This window comes from Vulpes lagopus, chromosome 19 (genome assembly GCF_018345385.1).
Source record: "Vulpes lagopus strain Blue_001 chromosome 19, ASM1834538v1, whole genome shotgun sequence".
In the NCBI taxonomy this organism is placed as follows: domain Eukaryota; kingdom Metazoa; phylum Chordata; class Mammalia; order Carnivora; family Canidae; genus Vulpes; species Vulpes lagopus.
In genome coordinates this window covers 13,340,965-13,356,042 of record NC_054842.1, presented here as the reverse complement: position 1 = coordinate 13,356,042, position 15,078 = coordinate 13,340,965, and the positions used below count along the sequence as shown (strand labels likewise).

General features: G+C 34.8%; 1 protein-coding gene across 1 annotated transcript in view; it reads left to right on the top strand.

Annotated features, from left to right (window-relative positions):
- The window catches only part of STT3B (STT3 oligosaccharyltransferase complex catalytic subunit B), a 107,117-nt gene that overhangs the window by 73,266 nt on the left and 18,773 nt on the right, over window positions 1-15,078 (top strand). Inside the window, exons 6-7 of the mRNA XM_041734005.1 lie at window positions 12,823-12,921; window positions 14,250-14,396. Of these exons, the coding sequence (XP_041589939.1) occupies window positions 12,823-12,921; window positions 14,250-14,396 (246 nt within the window). The remainder of the gene's footprint in view (window positions 1-12,822; window positions 12,922-14,249; window positions 14,397-15,078) is intronic.

Sequence of the window (15,078 nt, the reverse complement as noted above, 5' to 3'; positions counted from 1 at the left end):
GATAATGTTGTTGGTAAGCAGTAACACTAAGATACAAAGCTTATTTTCTTAATTAAAGAAAAAAATAGTAGTTTGGCAGTTCTTCAAAAACTTAATCATAGAGTTACCATATGACCCAGCAGTTCAACTCCTAGGTATACATATATAACCAAGAGAATTGAAAGTAATTATTCACACAAAAAGTTGTACACTAATGTTCATAGCAGTATTCATTATTCCTAATAGCCAAAAAGTGAAGACAACCTAATATCCATAAACTAATGAATGGATAAATGAAGTATGGTATATTCATACAGTGGAATATTTAGCCACAAAAAGGAATGAAGTACTGATACATCATGAGCCTTGAAAAGTAAAATAACCCATACACATAAGGCCATATATTATAGGACTCTTTTTGTATGAAATGTTCAGAATAGACTAATCCTTAGAGACAGAGTAGGTTTAGCAGTTACTAGGGGCTTGGGGAGTGGAAGAGTGACTGCTAATGGGTATGGGGCATCACTGAAATAATTTTACACTACAAATGATCCTGAGTTTTTTACATGTACTTAACTCATTTAATTTCATAACCACACTGTGAGTGAGTAGTAGGTACTATTACTATCCTATCCTCATTTTACAGATGAGGAAACAAGAAAGGATGTAATTCATTCAAGATCATTTGGTTGTAGCCTGAACTTAACATGTTTTAGCTGCGCAACCCATGATGCTAAAACTTACTGTTAACTATGTGCCCACCATATAAATAAATACCTTACTGTTGAAATACATCAATCTGTGATATATCTCTACTCTGAACACACTGTAAACAGTCTTTGGGATCCAGAAAGGAGGATGATAGATTTTAAGTCTCAACTTTTTGTTTTAGAAATCTATAAAGGAATTGTTTTTTAAGTTAAATGGTAATAGGGGAGGAACTAAGAGGTTGTTTAATTTAAAAACTTTTGGGTCTTGAAATTATTTTTTTCCCAAAGATTTATATATTTATTTCAAAGGGGCTGGGGGCAGAGGAAAGAGAGAATCTCAGGCAGACTCCCCGTCGAGCAGAGTCCAATGCAGCTCGATCCAGTGACCCCAAGATCACCACCTGAGCCAAAATCAAGAGTCAGATGCTCAACCAACTAAGCCACCCAGTGCCCCAGGTCTTGAAAATGTAATGGTTAGGGGAATAGGGTAGGGAGTAGATTGAGGGATAGATTTATTAAATGTCCTTGAATCAGGAAGAGGAAGAGAGCCAAAGTAGTCAGAAGTAGCCAGATAAATATATTTAAAGAGGTCAAATGAAAGGATTTTCTACCTGAAAGTATAAGACATGAGCAGTGTCCAACTTCTTTTGAGTGTTAGCACGAAAATCTAGTAGGGTAAAAATTAAGAAAAGACTTTGTATTTGATGAGTAAGATTTATCTTGTAATTTTACAAAAGTATGAAATTAATACTGCTTATTTGGCTCTTGAAAATGTTTCTTCTTTTCACAGGGAAGAAAAATAAAATAGTGTGATGGTATTATACATGTATGTGAAGTTAGATTAGTAAATGCCTCAGATAATTTCATAGTATTCAGACTCTCTACCCCACCTTCCTTGTTCCTTAATCACTTATTCCATTCATATAACTAAGAGTATTTGAGGTGAGTTTTATGCTCTTTTATAGTTGACTTCTAAATGGATGGAAAGTGATGGTATAAAACAGTCAATTCTCTTTTTATATCCTAATGTATCAAGATTTAAGTTCAATTTAACCTAGCTTAATGGTCCTGGAAAATATGAAAACATTATAAAGTGTGGATATAGATATAGATATAGATAGATATAGATATAGATAGATATAGATATAGATAGTCCTCTCATTTTACCACATACCATCCTTTATAGTTTTCTCTCCAGGTGAGCAGAAACATTTAGATAAAGAAATAATGATTGATAAATGCCAAACTCTTAACCATGTGTTTGATTGGGTTTTCATTATCAAATTAAATGAAATAAAAATGAATCATTTGAAATAATTATGAAAAGTGGTTTTCCCTTTTAGTAAATTTTTTGCATATGTCTTTAGAATCCATTGGTAAGCCAGGGGAGACTCAGTTTGTTCACATGTGGAAAGGGGGGCACTGGAAGATAATATGGATGTAGGGTAGATATGGCACAGGAGGGCATGAGGGCAAGGGAGAAGAAAAGCTCCTACTACTTGAAATTTGGGTAGGGAGGAATTGTATAAAGTTAAATTATTTCGTGAAGAAATATTCTAGACGTGGTATATGTCACTATATTTCAAATGTGAATTATACAAAGTTACGTTACAAATAGGATTCTGATGTTTTAACAAGATAAAAGAACACTTATGTCTTATTTTGCATTTATAGAAAGACTGGTCTGCAGATATCACATAACACTAATGAGATGTAAAATTACTTAACCTTTATAAAAGTTTATCACACTTTATTAAAGATATGAAGATATGTTTAGGGGGTGTTCACTATGGTGTAAGTTATAATTGCGAAAATAGTTTGTTTCTTTTAAATTGTAGTGTTGCCATATCATAAGAAATACTATGGCATCATTAAAGTTAGTATTTGATGATATAGGAAAATCTGAATAAAAAGCAGGCAGATAGCAAGGATTACTACTGATATTTCTCCTTCATACTTTTCTCTGCTTTTCACATTTTCTACAATGAGCACGTACTAAATTTATAATAAATGAGACTTTTTCATTTACAGAAATATGAATTTTATCTCTGATGACTTATAAGGGTCTCATTAAATTGGAATAATAATCTAAGGAGAAGGAAGAAATTGGTTTCTAGTATTGATAAATGATTTTTAAATGTCACTGGGGAATTCACTTATTGTCTTTGTTTTCTTTAGTGAGGTAGAGTAAGAAAAGTAACAGTCACCCTTTTTTAAACAATTTTTATATCTAAAATGTATTTTTATTTATGGTAATATTTTCTGGTGAAATCATCATATAAAAATTAGATATTATAGACATACCACATACTTTATTTCTGTACAAATTATTCTAGGAATTTAGAGTTTGTGAGTGGAGAAAGATAATCTTGCTGTTGAGTGAATTAAAAATAAAATCAGAGGGGTGCCTGGCTGGCTCAGTTGGCAGAGCATGTAACTCTTGATCTTGACATCATGAGTCCAAGTTCCACATTGGGCATAGAGCTTACTTAAAAGTTTTTTTAATTAAAATTAAAACCAAAAAATAAAAATATTTAAGCATCGTATTTATACTTGGCAGTATATAAACGAAACATACCTAATGCTAAACAACAAAAAATTAAAAGAAGGGCACTTGAGGGCACCTGGGTGGCTCAGTGATTGAGCATCTGTCTTTGGCTTAGGTTGTGATTCCCAGGGTTCTGGGATTGAGTCCCACATCAGGCTCACTGTGGGGACTCTGCCTCTCTCTCTGTGTCTCTCATGAATATAAATTAAATCTTAAAAAAAAAAAAAAAAAAAAAAGGACACCCGAGGGGCTTAGTTGGTTGGGCCTCTAACTTCAGCTCAGGTCATGATCCCAGGGTCCTGGGATCAAGCCCCACATTGGGCTCCCTGCTTCTCCCTCTTCCTCTGCCTATTGCTCCTCCTCCTTGTGCTCTATCTCTGTCAAATAAATAAATAAAATTTTGAAAAAAAAATTAAAAGGAAAAATTGCATGTAAAAATTCTAGGATACAAAAACTGGAAGCACTAGAATTTAGTTTGTCTAATTTTACCTTTTTTTTTTTTTTTTGAGGTAATTCAAATCGGTTCACTAGAGAATTAAATGTTTAATAGATAGTTATATGCTAGCAGCCAATAGGGAGACACAAATGATCAAAAGATGGTCTCTTTCTAGGGAACTTATAATGAACAACATAATTAATTATTGCAGTGTAGGGAAGCCCAGGTGACTCAGCGGTTTAGCGCTGCCTTGGGCTCAGGGCGTGATCCTGGAGACCTGGGATCGAGTCCCACGTTGGGCTCCCTGCATGGAGCCTGCTTCTCCCTCTGCCTGTGTCTCTGCCTCTCTTTTTCTCTGTGTGTGTGTGAATAAGTAAATAAAATCTTAAAAAAAAAAAAGAAGAATTATCCAGGGCAGGCCTGGTAGCTCAGCGGTTTAGCGCTGCCTTGGGCTCAGGGCGTGATCCTGGAGACCTGGGATCGAGTCCCACGTTGGGCTCCCCTGCATGGAGCCTGCTTCTCCCTCTGCCTGTGTCTCTGCCTCTCTTTTTCTCTGTGTGTGTGTGAATAAGTAAATAAAATCTTAAAAAAAAAAAAGAAGAATTATCCAGGGCAGGCCTGGTAGCTCAGCGGTTTAGCGCTGCCTTGGGCTCAGGGCGTGATCCTGGAGACCTGGGATCGAGTCCCACGTGGGCTCCCTGCATGGAGCCTGCTTCTCCCTCTGCCTGTGTCTCTGCCTCTCTTTTTCTCTGTGTGTGTGTGAATAAGTAAATAAAATCTTAAAAAAAAAAAAGAAGAATTATCCAGGGCAGGCCTGGTAGCTCAGCGGTTTAGCACCACTTTCAGCCCAAGGTGTGATCCTGGAGACCTGGGATCGAGTCCCACGTTGGGCTCCCCTGCATGGAGCCTGCTTCTCCCTCCGCCTGTGTTTCTGCCTCTCTCTCTCTCTCTCTCTCTCTCTCTCTCTCTCTCTCTCTCTGTTTCTCATGAATAAATCAATAAAAATCTAAAAAAAATTTATATTTCATGACTTTTTTCCTATAGTCTTCAAAACACACACTATTTATATTTTAATGTACTTTGATAACTCATTAACCACTGTCAGAAATTAAGTGAATAATGCTTTTCATATGATAGAAATAAAATTCAAACCCAGATACATTTCTCTTTATTTTCTGCCCTACTATCTTTGATGTCATTTTAGGTATCAGTATGAAATACATATGCTATTTTTAAAAGTTATAATTGTCTCTCAAGTGTTTTTGAACAAGTCATTGCTTCTTTATACAAATTAAATACCTGTTTCAAAGACTGATCCTCTACGTAGTTAATGATGAACAGTGTATTTGGAAAAGAAAGTATTTACTATATATGTCTGTTAATTGTTAAAGAAGAAGAATTATCCAGGGCAGGCCTGGTAGCTCAGCGGTTTAGCGCTGCCTTGGGCTCAGGGCGTGATCCTGGAGACCTGGGATCGAGTCCCACGTGGGCTCCCTGCATGGAGCCTGCTTCTCCCTCTGCCTGTGTCTCTGCGCCTCTCTCTCTCTCTCTGTTTCTCATGAATAAATCAATAAAAATCTAAAAAAAATTTATATTTCATGACTTTTTTCCTATAGTCTTCAAAACACACACTATTTATATTTTAATGTACTTTGATAACTCATTAACCACTGTCAGAAATTAAGTGAATAATGCTTTTCATATGATAGAAATAAAATTCAAACCCAGATACATTTCTCTTTATTTTCTGCCCTACTATCTTTGATGTCATTTTAGGTATCAGTATGAAATACATATGCTATTTTTAAAAGTTATAATTGTCTCTCAAGTGTTTTTGAACAAGTCATTGCTTCTTTATACAAATTAAATACCTGTTTCAAAGACTGATCCTCTACGTAGTTAATGATGAACAGTGTATTTGGAAAAGAAAGTATTTACTATATATGTCTGTTAATTGTTAAAGAAGAAGAATTATCCAGGGCAGGCCTGGTAGCTCAGCGGTTTAGCGCTGCCTTGGGCTCAGGGCGTGATCCTGGAGACCTGGGATCGAGTCCCACGTTGGGCTCCCCTGCATGGAGCCTGCTTCTCCCTCCGCCTGTGTTTCTGCCTCTCTCTCTCTCTCTGTTTCTCATGAATAAATAAATAAAATCTTAAAAAAAAAAAAGAAGAATTATCCAGGGCAGGCCTGGTAGCTCAGCGGTTTAGCGCTGCCTTGGGCTCAGGGCGTGATCCTGGAGACCTGGGATCGAGTCCCACGTTGGGCTCCCCTGCATGGAGCCTGCTTCTCCCTCTGCCTGTGTCTCTGCCTCTCTTTTTCTCTGTGTGTGTGTGAATAAGTAAATAAAATCTTAAAAAAAAAAAAGAAGAATTATCCAGGGCAGGCCTGGTAGCTCAGCGGTTTAGCGCTGCCTTGGGCTCAGGGCGTGATCCTGGAGACCTGGGATCGAGTCCCACGTGGGCTCCCTGCATGGAGCCTGCTTCTCCCTCTGCCTGTGTCTCTGCCTCTCTTTTTCTCTGTGTGTGTGTGAATAAGTAAATAAAATCTTAAAAAAAAAATTATTACAATGTAATTACAGCATATGAATAAAATGGAAATGGGAAGGAGTTTATGAAAACCAGTTTTGACTTTTGAGTTCCAGGAAAGTCTTGTTTTAGGCTTTTCAGCTGACTGTGTCCTTCTGAAATTTTGGAAATAAATTTTGAGAGGAGAAAATAGTATAGAAATAGAGATAGAAAAAAATAGAGATAGAAAAAAATAGAGATAGAAAAAAATAGAGATAGAAAAAAATAGAGATAGAAGGTTTGTGATGGTGTAACCCTAAATGAGAGGTGCTATAATGGAATGTGAACTGCAGAGCAGTTCCTGGGCTAGTCACTTACTAGTGATGCAACGTTGGGCGGATTACTTAATTTCCTTATGCCTTAGTGTTCTCATGAATCAAATAGAATTCCCACCTTGCAGAATATTAAGGTTATTAAATAAAAAGTGCTACTTAAGTGTTTGCTTTGTTGTTTGTGTTAAAATTATGAAGGAATAACTAGACAAGAAGAAATAGCTACAGAGGCTGAGAGGTGATTATAAAGACTGGGGATACCTAAAGATTGTTCCTTTTTTTTTTTTTTTTGAGGTAATTCAAATCGGTTCACTAGAGAATTAAATGTTTTAATAGATAGTTATATGCTAGCAGCCAATAGGGAGACACAAATGATCAAAAGATGGTCTCTTTCTAGGGAACTTATAATGAACAACATAATTAATTATTGCAGTGTAGGGAAGCCCAGGTGACTCAGCGGTTTAGCGCTGCCTTGGGCTCAGGGCGTGATCCTGGAGACCTGGGATCGAGTCCCACGTTGGGCTCCCTGCATGGAGCCTGCTTCTCCCTCTGCCTGTGTCTCTGCCTCTCTTTTTCTCTGTGTGTGTGTGAATAAGTAAATAAAATCTTAAAAAAAAAAAAGAAGAATTATCCAGGGCAGGCCTGGTAGCTCAGCGGTTTAGCGCTGCCTTGGGCTCAGGGCGTGATCCTGGAGACCTGGGATCGAGTCCCACGTTGGGCTCCCTGCATGGAGCCTGCTTCTCCCTCTGCCTGTGTCTCTGCCTCTCTTTTTCTCTGTGTGTGTGTGAATAAGTAAATAAAATCTTAAAAAAAAAATTATTACAATGTAATTACAGCATATGAATAAAATGGAAATGGGAAGGAGTTTATGAAAACCAGTTTTGACTTTTGAGTTCCAGGAAAGTCTTGTTTTAGGCTTTTCAGCTGACTGTGTCCTTCTGAAATTTTGGAAATAAATTTTGAGAGGAGAAAATAGTATAGAAATAGAGATAGAAAAAAAATAGAGATAGAAGGTTTGTGATGGTGTAACCCTAAATGAGAGGTGCTATAATGGAATGTGAACTGCAGAGCAGTTCCTGGGCTAGTCACTTACTAGTGATGCAACGTTGGGCGGATTACTTAATTTCCTTATGCCTTAGTGTTCTCATGAATCAAATAGAATTCCCACCTTGCAGAATATTAAGGTTATTAAATAAAAAGTGCTACTTAAGTGTTTGCTTTGTTGTTTGTGTTAAAATTATGAAGGAATAACTAGACAAGAAGAAATAGCTACAGAGGCTGAGAGGTGATTATAAAGACTGGGGATACCTAAAGATTGTTCCTTTTTTTTTTTTTTTGAGGTAATTCAAATCGGTTCACTAGAGAATTAAATGTTTAATAGATAGTTATATGCTAGCAGCCAATAGGGAGACACAAATGATCAAAAGATGGTCTCTTTCTAGTTAAAGAACGAAGATTATCCAGGGCAGGCCTGGTAGCTCAGCGGTTTAGCACCACTTTCAGCCCAAGGTGTGATCCTGGAGACCTGGAATCCAGTCCCATGTCGGGCTCCCTGCATGGAGCCTGCTTCTCCCTCCGCCTGTGTTTCTGCCTCTCTCTCTCTCTCTCTCTCCTCTCTGTGTATTCTCATGAATAAATAAATAAAATCTTAAAAAAAAAAAAGAAGAATTATCCATATTTTTATGGTTCTTTTTTTGTTTTTAAGCTTTAATTCGTATCCTATAAGTTTCTTAGCATTCTTCATCTGCGTATTTACCCAGGATGCACAGTAATCAAGTAGTCAAAGTATCTTTGTTAATCAAAGGCTTCAACAGTCTTAAAGTCCTTTAATCATATTTGTTAACAATGAGGCGGAATTGCTTGAATTTTAAGATATTTCTCCACAGTTTTTCTTTTGGTTAATACTGTTTTGGTTGAGAGAGCAGAGGGATGGCAAAGGAATATTTTGTTAGCCTTTTCCATTAAATATATATCAACCAGGATATGAAGCAACTCAGAAATGCTAAGGTGATTTAATGGTAGATCATAGTTAATGGAAATGTAATATTCATAAAACCTTTTCCAACTTGAAGTAAAAGGAAGTACGCAGTATTTTTTTTTAAGATTTTACTTATTTATTCATGAGAGACATACAGAGAGAGGCAGAGACCCAGGCAGAGGAAGAAGCAGGCTCCCAGCAGGGAATCTGATGTGGGACTCATCCCCAAACCTGGGGATCACGCCCTGAGCTGAAGGCAGACGCTCAACCGCTGAGCCATCCAAGAGTCACAGTACACAGTATTTTATAAGTATAATGAATACTATCAACATAAGTCTTGGCTTTGTCTGGGAGAAGGTACTTAAAGGTTAGTTTGAATAACAGCAGGAGCTTCTTGAAAAAACTTAAATGGAGCTTGAATCAGAAGTTTCAGTGCCTTTTATTTTCTAGAACAACTTGTTTGTGTGCCTTAAGTCAAGGACAGTAGTTTTCTGAATTAATTTGGCTCTACTCCATATATACCTTTGGATAAAAAATAAAAGTATTTTAACAGTGAAAGATGTTTAGGGTCTGTTTAGAAGATTAGTATTTGACCCAAGTCAAAGAGATTTTCTTTGGCTGTAAATAATCAAACAATAGTAGACCTTGTAAATATCTAATGGCAATATTTTCTGGAATTCTTTGAGCACTTTGGGAATATTATATGCAGTAGTGAATGCCTGTAACTGTGCTTCCACAGGATGGCAGTGTGGTAACATTTTCATGATGTAATAAATGATTTACAACATTATTGGTATTGTGCATTTTCTTAAGAGTTCACTACTTTGATGGAAAGCTTTGTTCTTCTGGTTTATAGGTAAGAATTGTAAGTTAACATGGATGGGTAGAAAGTTGTGTTAGATATGGTTATTAAGTAATTTGTTCAAGAGTCCTAGAGAGTTCATAGGACGACTTAGTAGGGAATGATTGCTGTCTGTGGGTTTTTGTGTTGTTGAGGTCTTCTGAGAATGGTAGAGACGTTGTCTACTGCCTCTTTAGTTCTCATATCAGAAGAGATCTCTCCTTGAAGTTTTTGTAGAGCCAGGGATTTTTCACTGATGTAACAGGTGTACTTGATTCATTGTATCGTAGTTACATACATCTCTGATTTTCCCAATTAGATATCTAACTCTTAGAGGATGGAATTGATCTTAATGATGGTTTGGGTTTTTTTGGTTTTTTGTTTTTGTTTTTTTTGTATTCTTAGAGTGCCTTGACCATAATGATATAAAGTTTATATTTGAATGAATTAATTAGGTAAATTTTAAACACAGATGCTATTGTACAAAGCACGGAGGAAAATATGTTTTTACTTTGTAGTAAAGATTGTGTTTATTTTTAAGAATTGAGAGTTACTTCTCTCTTTCTATTTGAGTATTATCTAATTCTTATTTTCTATGTTTTAAAACATGGCTTGGTAAATGGGATTTAAATTGAGAAACAGAAATGTCTATCTAATTTTACAGAGTAAAGGAGGACAATATTAAGCAAGAGGAGTTTGTGATATTTTATATTACCTGGCAAGCAATCCTGACTTTTATTTAATGGAAATACTTGTCTGTGTAGTAAGAAGTGCTGTTAGGAGGAACATTTGTCCCCCTGTGTAAACATCACAGGATCAGTGATCCAAAAAATATAAAAATAAGGAAAACATGAATCCAGTTCTCTTAGAAGAAAATGGTGATCTTTGGATTATTGCATATATTATTCATTACTTTGTATCATTGGTGCATATCTGATATGGATAAGAGTATTCAAAGGTAAAATATTGTTGAACTTATTTCTATTCAGTTTTATTTGTCATTAACCTATGTTTACAAACTAATACAAACTGAAGTCCCATCTGGTCTTTTTATGTTTTCTGAGATGGAGTTTCTTTTTCTTAAACAACTCTCCCATCACTCTTATTAAATAACTTGGATTCTAGTGCATCTGTTTCTATAATAAAGACTTTTTTTCTTTACCAATAACAGTGTCTCTGTGAACTTGCATAAAACCACTGAATTGAGAATATTATGAGGTTTATTCTTCTTTTTGAATAAGTCTGGATGAACTTGAGCAAACCACTGAGAGGAAACTTCGATAGTTCCCAAGCAAGTGGTTGCTGAACTTTTTTACATTGCCAAGCATGATAATAATAGTTCGATTTGAAGAGAGAGAATATGAATATGAATAGGTTTGTGTGTGCTCACCATACCTTTTAGTGATTATTTCTGGAAAATATGACTTAGGGAAGTAAATGACTAGAGACTTTTTACTTTTTGTTTTTTTCTAAAACAAAAAACGTATTACCTTTGCAATTAGACCAAACTAGTAACCTATAGAGACAAATGAAGATTCATGTTTACTTTGCACTGGGATGAGGGGAATGGGGAACAACTGCTTAATGAGTGTGAGTTTTCTTTGGGGTGATGAAAATGTTTTGGGACTAGAAAGCAGTGGTAGTTGCATAACATTGTCAGTGTACTAAATACATCTAAAATGTTCACTTTTAGATGATTATACATAAACTTCACCTCAAGTTTTTTTAAGTATTTTTTTATTCAAGGGGAGGGGGAGGGGAGGGGAAAAAAAAGAAAAGAAAAGAAAAAAAAAAGTATTTTTTTATTCATATGTGCCACTTGTCATATTTAATCCAAATTCTGTGACACAGTATTAATATTCAGTGTTCATTAGTGTTTGTAAGAAAGAGAAATCTAGCCTAAGAGGTGATGGTGCTGTTTAGACAGAAGTAGACTTACCTATAATTAAAATACATAAATGACATAAAGTTAATCCCAGGCCTGGCCTTTCTAGTTGTGCCTTTCTGTGTTCAGTATTTGTCTAGGGTTTGATTTCTCAGCAGAAGGTGTCTAGTAAAAAGCTGGTTGGTCATAGAGCCTTAGGGTTTTTTGTTGGTGGGAAGGAGATCTACAGATCTTTTTACCTAAACCTCATTCTATAGAGAGGAAACTGAAATTTTTGTTACGTAGTTGTTCAAGATCAAGATCACTTCTTCCCATTTTTTTCCTGATTCTGCCTCTGTTTGCCAGGGCATCTGCACAATACTGACAGAAACATACTGATACTAGAAATCCCGTCAATCAAATTGATAGTTTATGTCACATAATATAGAAATTCTGGTTTACTTAATTCTTAATGTATTTATGTTCAAGTACCTCACTGAAGGTAATTCCATTCCATTATTAATATTCCATAATTAATATTAGTATGGAAAGTACATTATTAAGTGGATGACTTCTATAGTCTCTAGACCATCAGTTCTCTATTATCTTGAGGATATTGGAAACTATTCACATATACTGATTCTTCCTATTAAATTTACTTTAGCTTCTTATCCTTTTCCTAACACTGTAGTCATCTCTTATCATGTAGCTCAGGAGACAACTTAACATTTGAACCATTAGCCCATGGTTTACCTTCCATAGATGGGTTTCTTTTGAAAGCAAATAAACATTCCTTCTCAACTGAGCAGGGGAAAAGAAGTGTATGCTGAAGGCTGTGCTACACAGAGTGTAGAACATGAATATATATACTATAACAGTTCTCTTCCTAAATACACTCCAGTCTTTTTTCCTAATAGAATACTTTATTTGCCAACAACTATTTTCGTATTATTTCTGTTGGATTTTATCTTCATTTCTAGATAAACTTCCAATTACAATGATTCCCAATTCTAACTTTCTCTGTAATGAACTGAAAATAGTGATCTGTGAACACCTAAATACAACTAGTGTGTTTTGGCTTGACTTTTGTATATTTAATCTCTTCTTTTATGACATAAAACTTAGTGGACAGGTTTTTTTGGTTCTCACTAAGAGGTACTATACGAAGTGTTAGACTATAAAAAGGATGTGGAATACTTAACTTTTGAGGCAGGAGCAGCTATTTGTATATGATGAGGATCAGTATTCTTTAAGTCATGCTTCAGAGTAATGCCAGTAGGAATAGTGTTTATATATTAGTTTCTGGGGCATGTCAATTATTATTAATGATAGTTTGAAAACTTGATTCCATTTTAGGAAAAGGAAAGTAGCACCAGTCTCCTAAACTGTTCTAAATGATATTTTGCAAAATAAAGTACTTAAAAAGTTTTTTAAAGATCAGCAGAAAGAATTTTCATGATTTATAATTAATCAGCAAATAGAATATCAAGTAGAGCGGTCATTTCAAGATACTGTTCTTAAAATAAGGTCAGTTAAAAATTTGCTTAAAAATATGAGTTATTGTATACATTTATGTTTGAAGTACTTAATGGCAGTAGTAAATTATCTTTGTTTCCTATTTTGTCTTTATAGCATATAGCACTTTCTACATTGTGGGTTTAATATTATCCATGCAGATACCCTTTGTGGGATTCCAGCCAATCAGGACAAGTGAACACATGGCAGCTGCTGGTATGAAAAAAATATTTGCTTTCCTTTTTCTAAAGAATATGTGAATGTATAACCAGCCAGTCCTGAAGGGAATTAAGTTCTTTCAGAGTTTTGGGTTTCTTTAAGTTTACATCATATTGGTTCTGAAACGTTGCCAGTAATATTTTATAAATATTGAATGTCTTATAGAGTTTTATTAAGACTTTGTGATACTGTGTTCCAAATGAGCCTATTTTCCCAGTTACTGTTGTTTTGAAAAGGAAAAATATTCCCTTTTCACAATCCATGTTATTTGCAAACAGTAAATAACATTTGCTTTGTTTAAACAAATATTAAAGTGTATTTGTACACTGAGTTTACTGTACTACCAACTTTGCATTTCAGCAAATTTAGATGGAACATTTTATGTCCTTTACATCTCCCTAAAATATATTTTAACTGAAATTAAATGGCTTTTATATTGATTATGAAGTAATTTAATTCTTCTCCGTATGAGCAGACTATTTTGCCATTATTAATCTGGGTCACAATTAACAAGATAATGGGAAATATTTGAATAAAACTTTAACAGATTCTTAACACACAGTCTGTGTCACCCACAGGCAGTCCGTGGGTAGTTATTTTATTTGCAACATTTTATAAATATTTAACTCTCTGACATGATATTCCCTAGCTTTTATCAGATTCTCATATCCAGTTTTGAGCATATAATCCTTTATAGCAGTATGTGTGAAGATACACAATCACCTGACTTTTTGTTAATGGGTTCTTATATTTCCTAAAATGTAAATATTTTACTATACTTACTTAATCATTCTAAAATGGTTAAAATTCTAAAATTCTGAAAAACAACTCTTATGACTAAATTTTTTAAAAGAAAAATCAATATGCTATATGGGTTTAGGGTTCTCTTATGCCTATTAGTTTTACACCTAGTGCTTTTGTATCGTGTTTTGTATATTTTAGCAATTTTGTATATTTTAACAAAAGTACTTTTTTGCTGTTACTGCTTTATAATGATGATTCGATTTTTTTAGCCCCTAGAAAGCATATCACTAAAATATGGGACAAGGAAGCAGTTTAATGTGGTAAACAGGCTCTAGTTATTGAAATAAGATTTTTCTATCTGGTCCATGTATGGGGAGTCTGAAAATTTTTAAAATATACCAGTTTTTTAAATGCTTTAATTGGTTAACTGTCATTTGACAAAGGAAATGTTGGTTAGATGAAATGACTAGTCTTTGATATGTGTGGTACAGGGTATTCTAAGAAGCTCTTCGAAATTAACATTTTTAAATATCTTTGGGAAAGTACTTTTGATTATTTATATCATCCCTTTCTTTAATTAGGTGTCTTTGCATTGCTGCAAGCTTATGCTTTCTTGCAGTATCTGAGAGACCGATTAACAAAACAAGAGTTCCAGACTCTTTTCTTTTTGGGTGTATCACTAGCTGCAGGTGCTGTGTTCCTTAGTGTCATCTATTTGACTTATACAGGTAAGTATCATCACCTGTAGATTGTGAATCTTGTCTTTAGATTATTCAAAAAGGTAATTACTTTAAAAATTTTGTACATTTTCTATTTTGTCCTAGTAGGTTAAATACAACCACAGTTGTATTCTGTCTAAACAATAAAAAATAATAGTCAAAGTTACTAAAATCTGAATAATACTACAAATGTGATTTTTTTTAAACTCTATCTTAATTTTAGTGCTTTAGCCCCACATAGATAAACTTTCAAGCATATTTCTCTTGATAAATGAATAGCCCCAAAGTGTATAAAATTCAGAGTTTCCAGTGTTACTTACTGCAGGCTTGCCATTTTTGTTTGCATACACTTTGTCTTTCCAGCTTTTGAACACTCAAACCAAATCAGTTTCCATCTGCTTCTAGGTTCTAAGTGACTTTCTAATCCTGACTTCAATTGTCTCTATAAACAAATCCAGTTCTCTCTAAAGGTATTCCATCTGTCAAATTAAAATACTAGCCTAGCTCAAAATCAAGAAGGATTAATTACGAGAGTAAAGGCAAGAATGTTTAAAATCATCTTTGCATTTATCTAAATTTGGCATACTGGATTAGATAATTTAGATGTTTTCCCCCTTTTTAAATTATCAAATGCTATCTTAATGTCTTAGCTTTATTTTACTTTACTAGTCAACTAGAAGTTTAAAGGAGA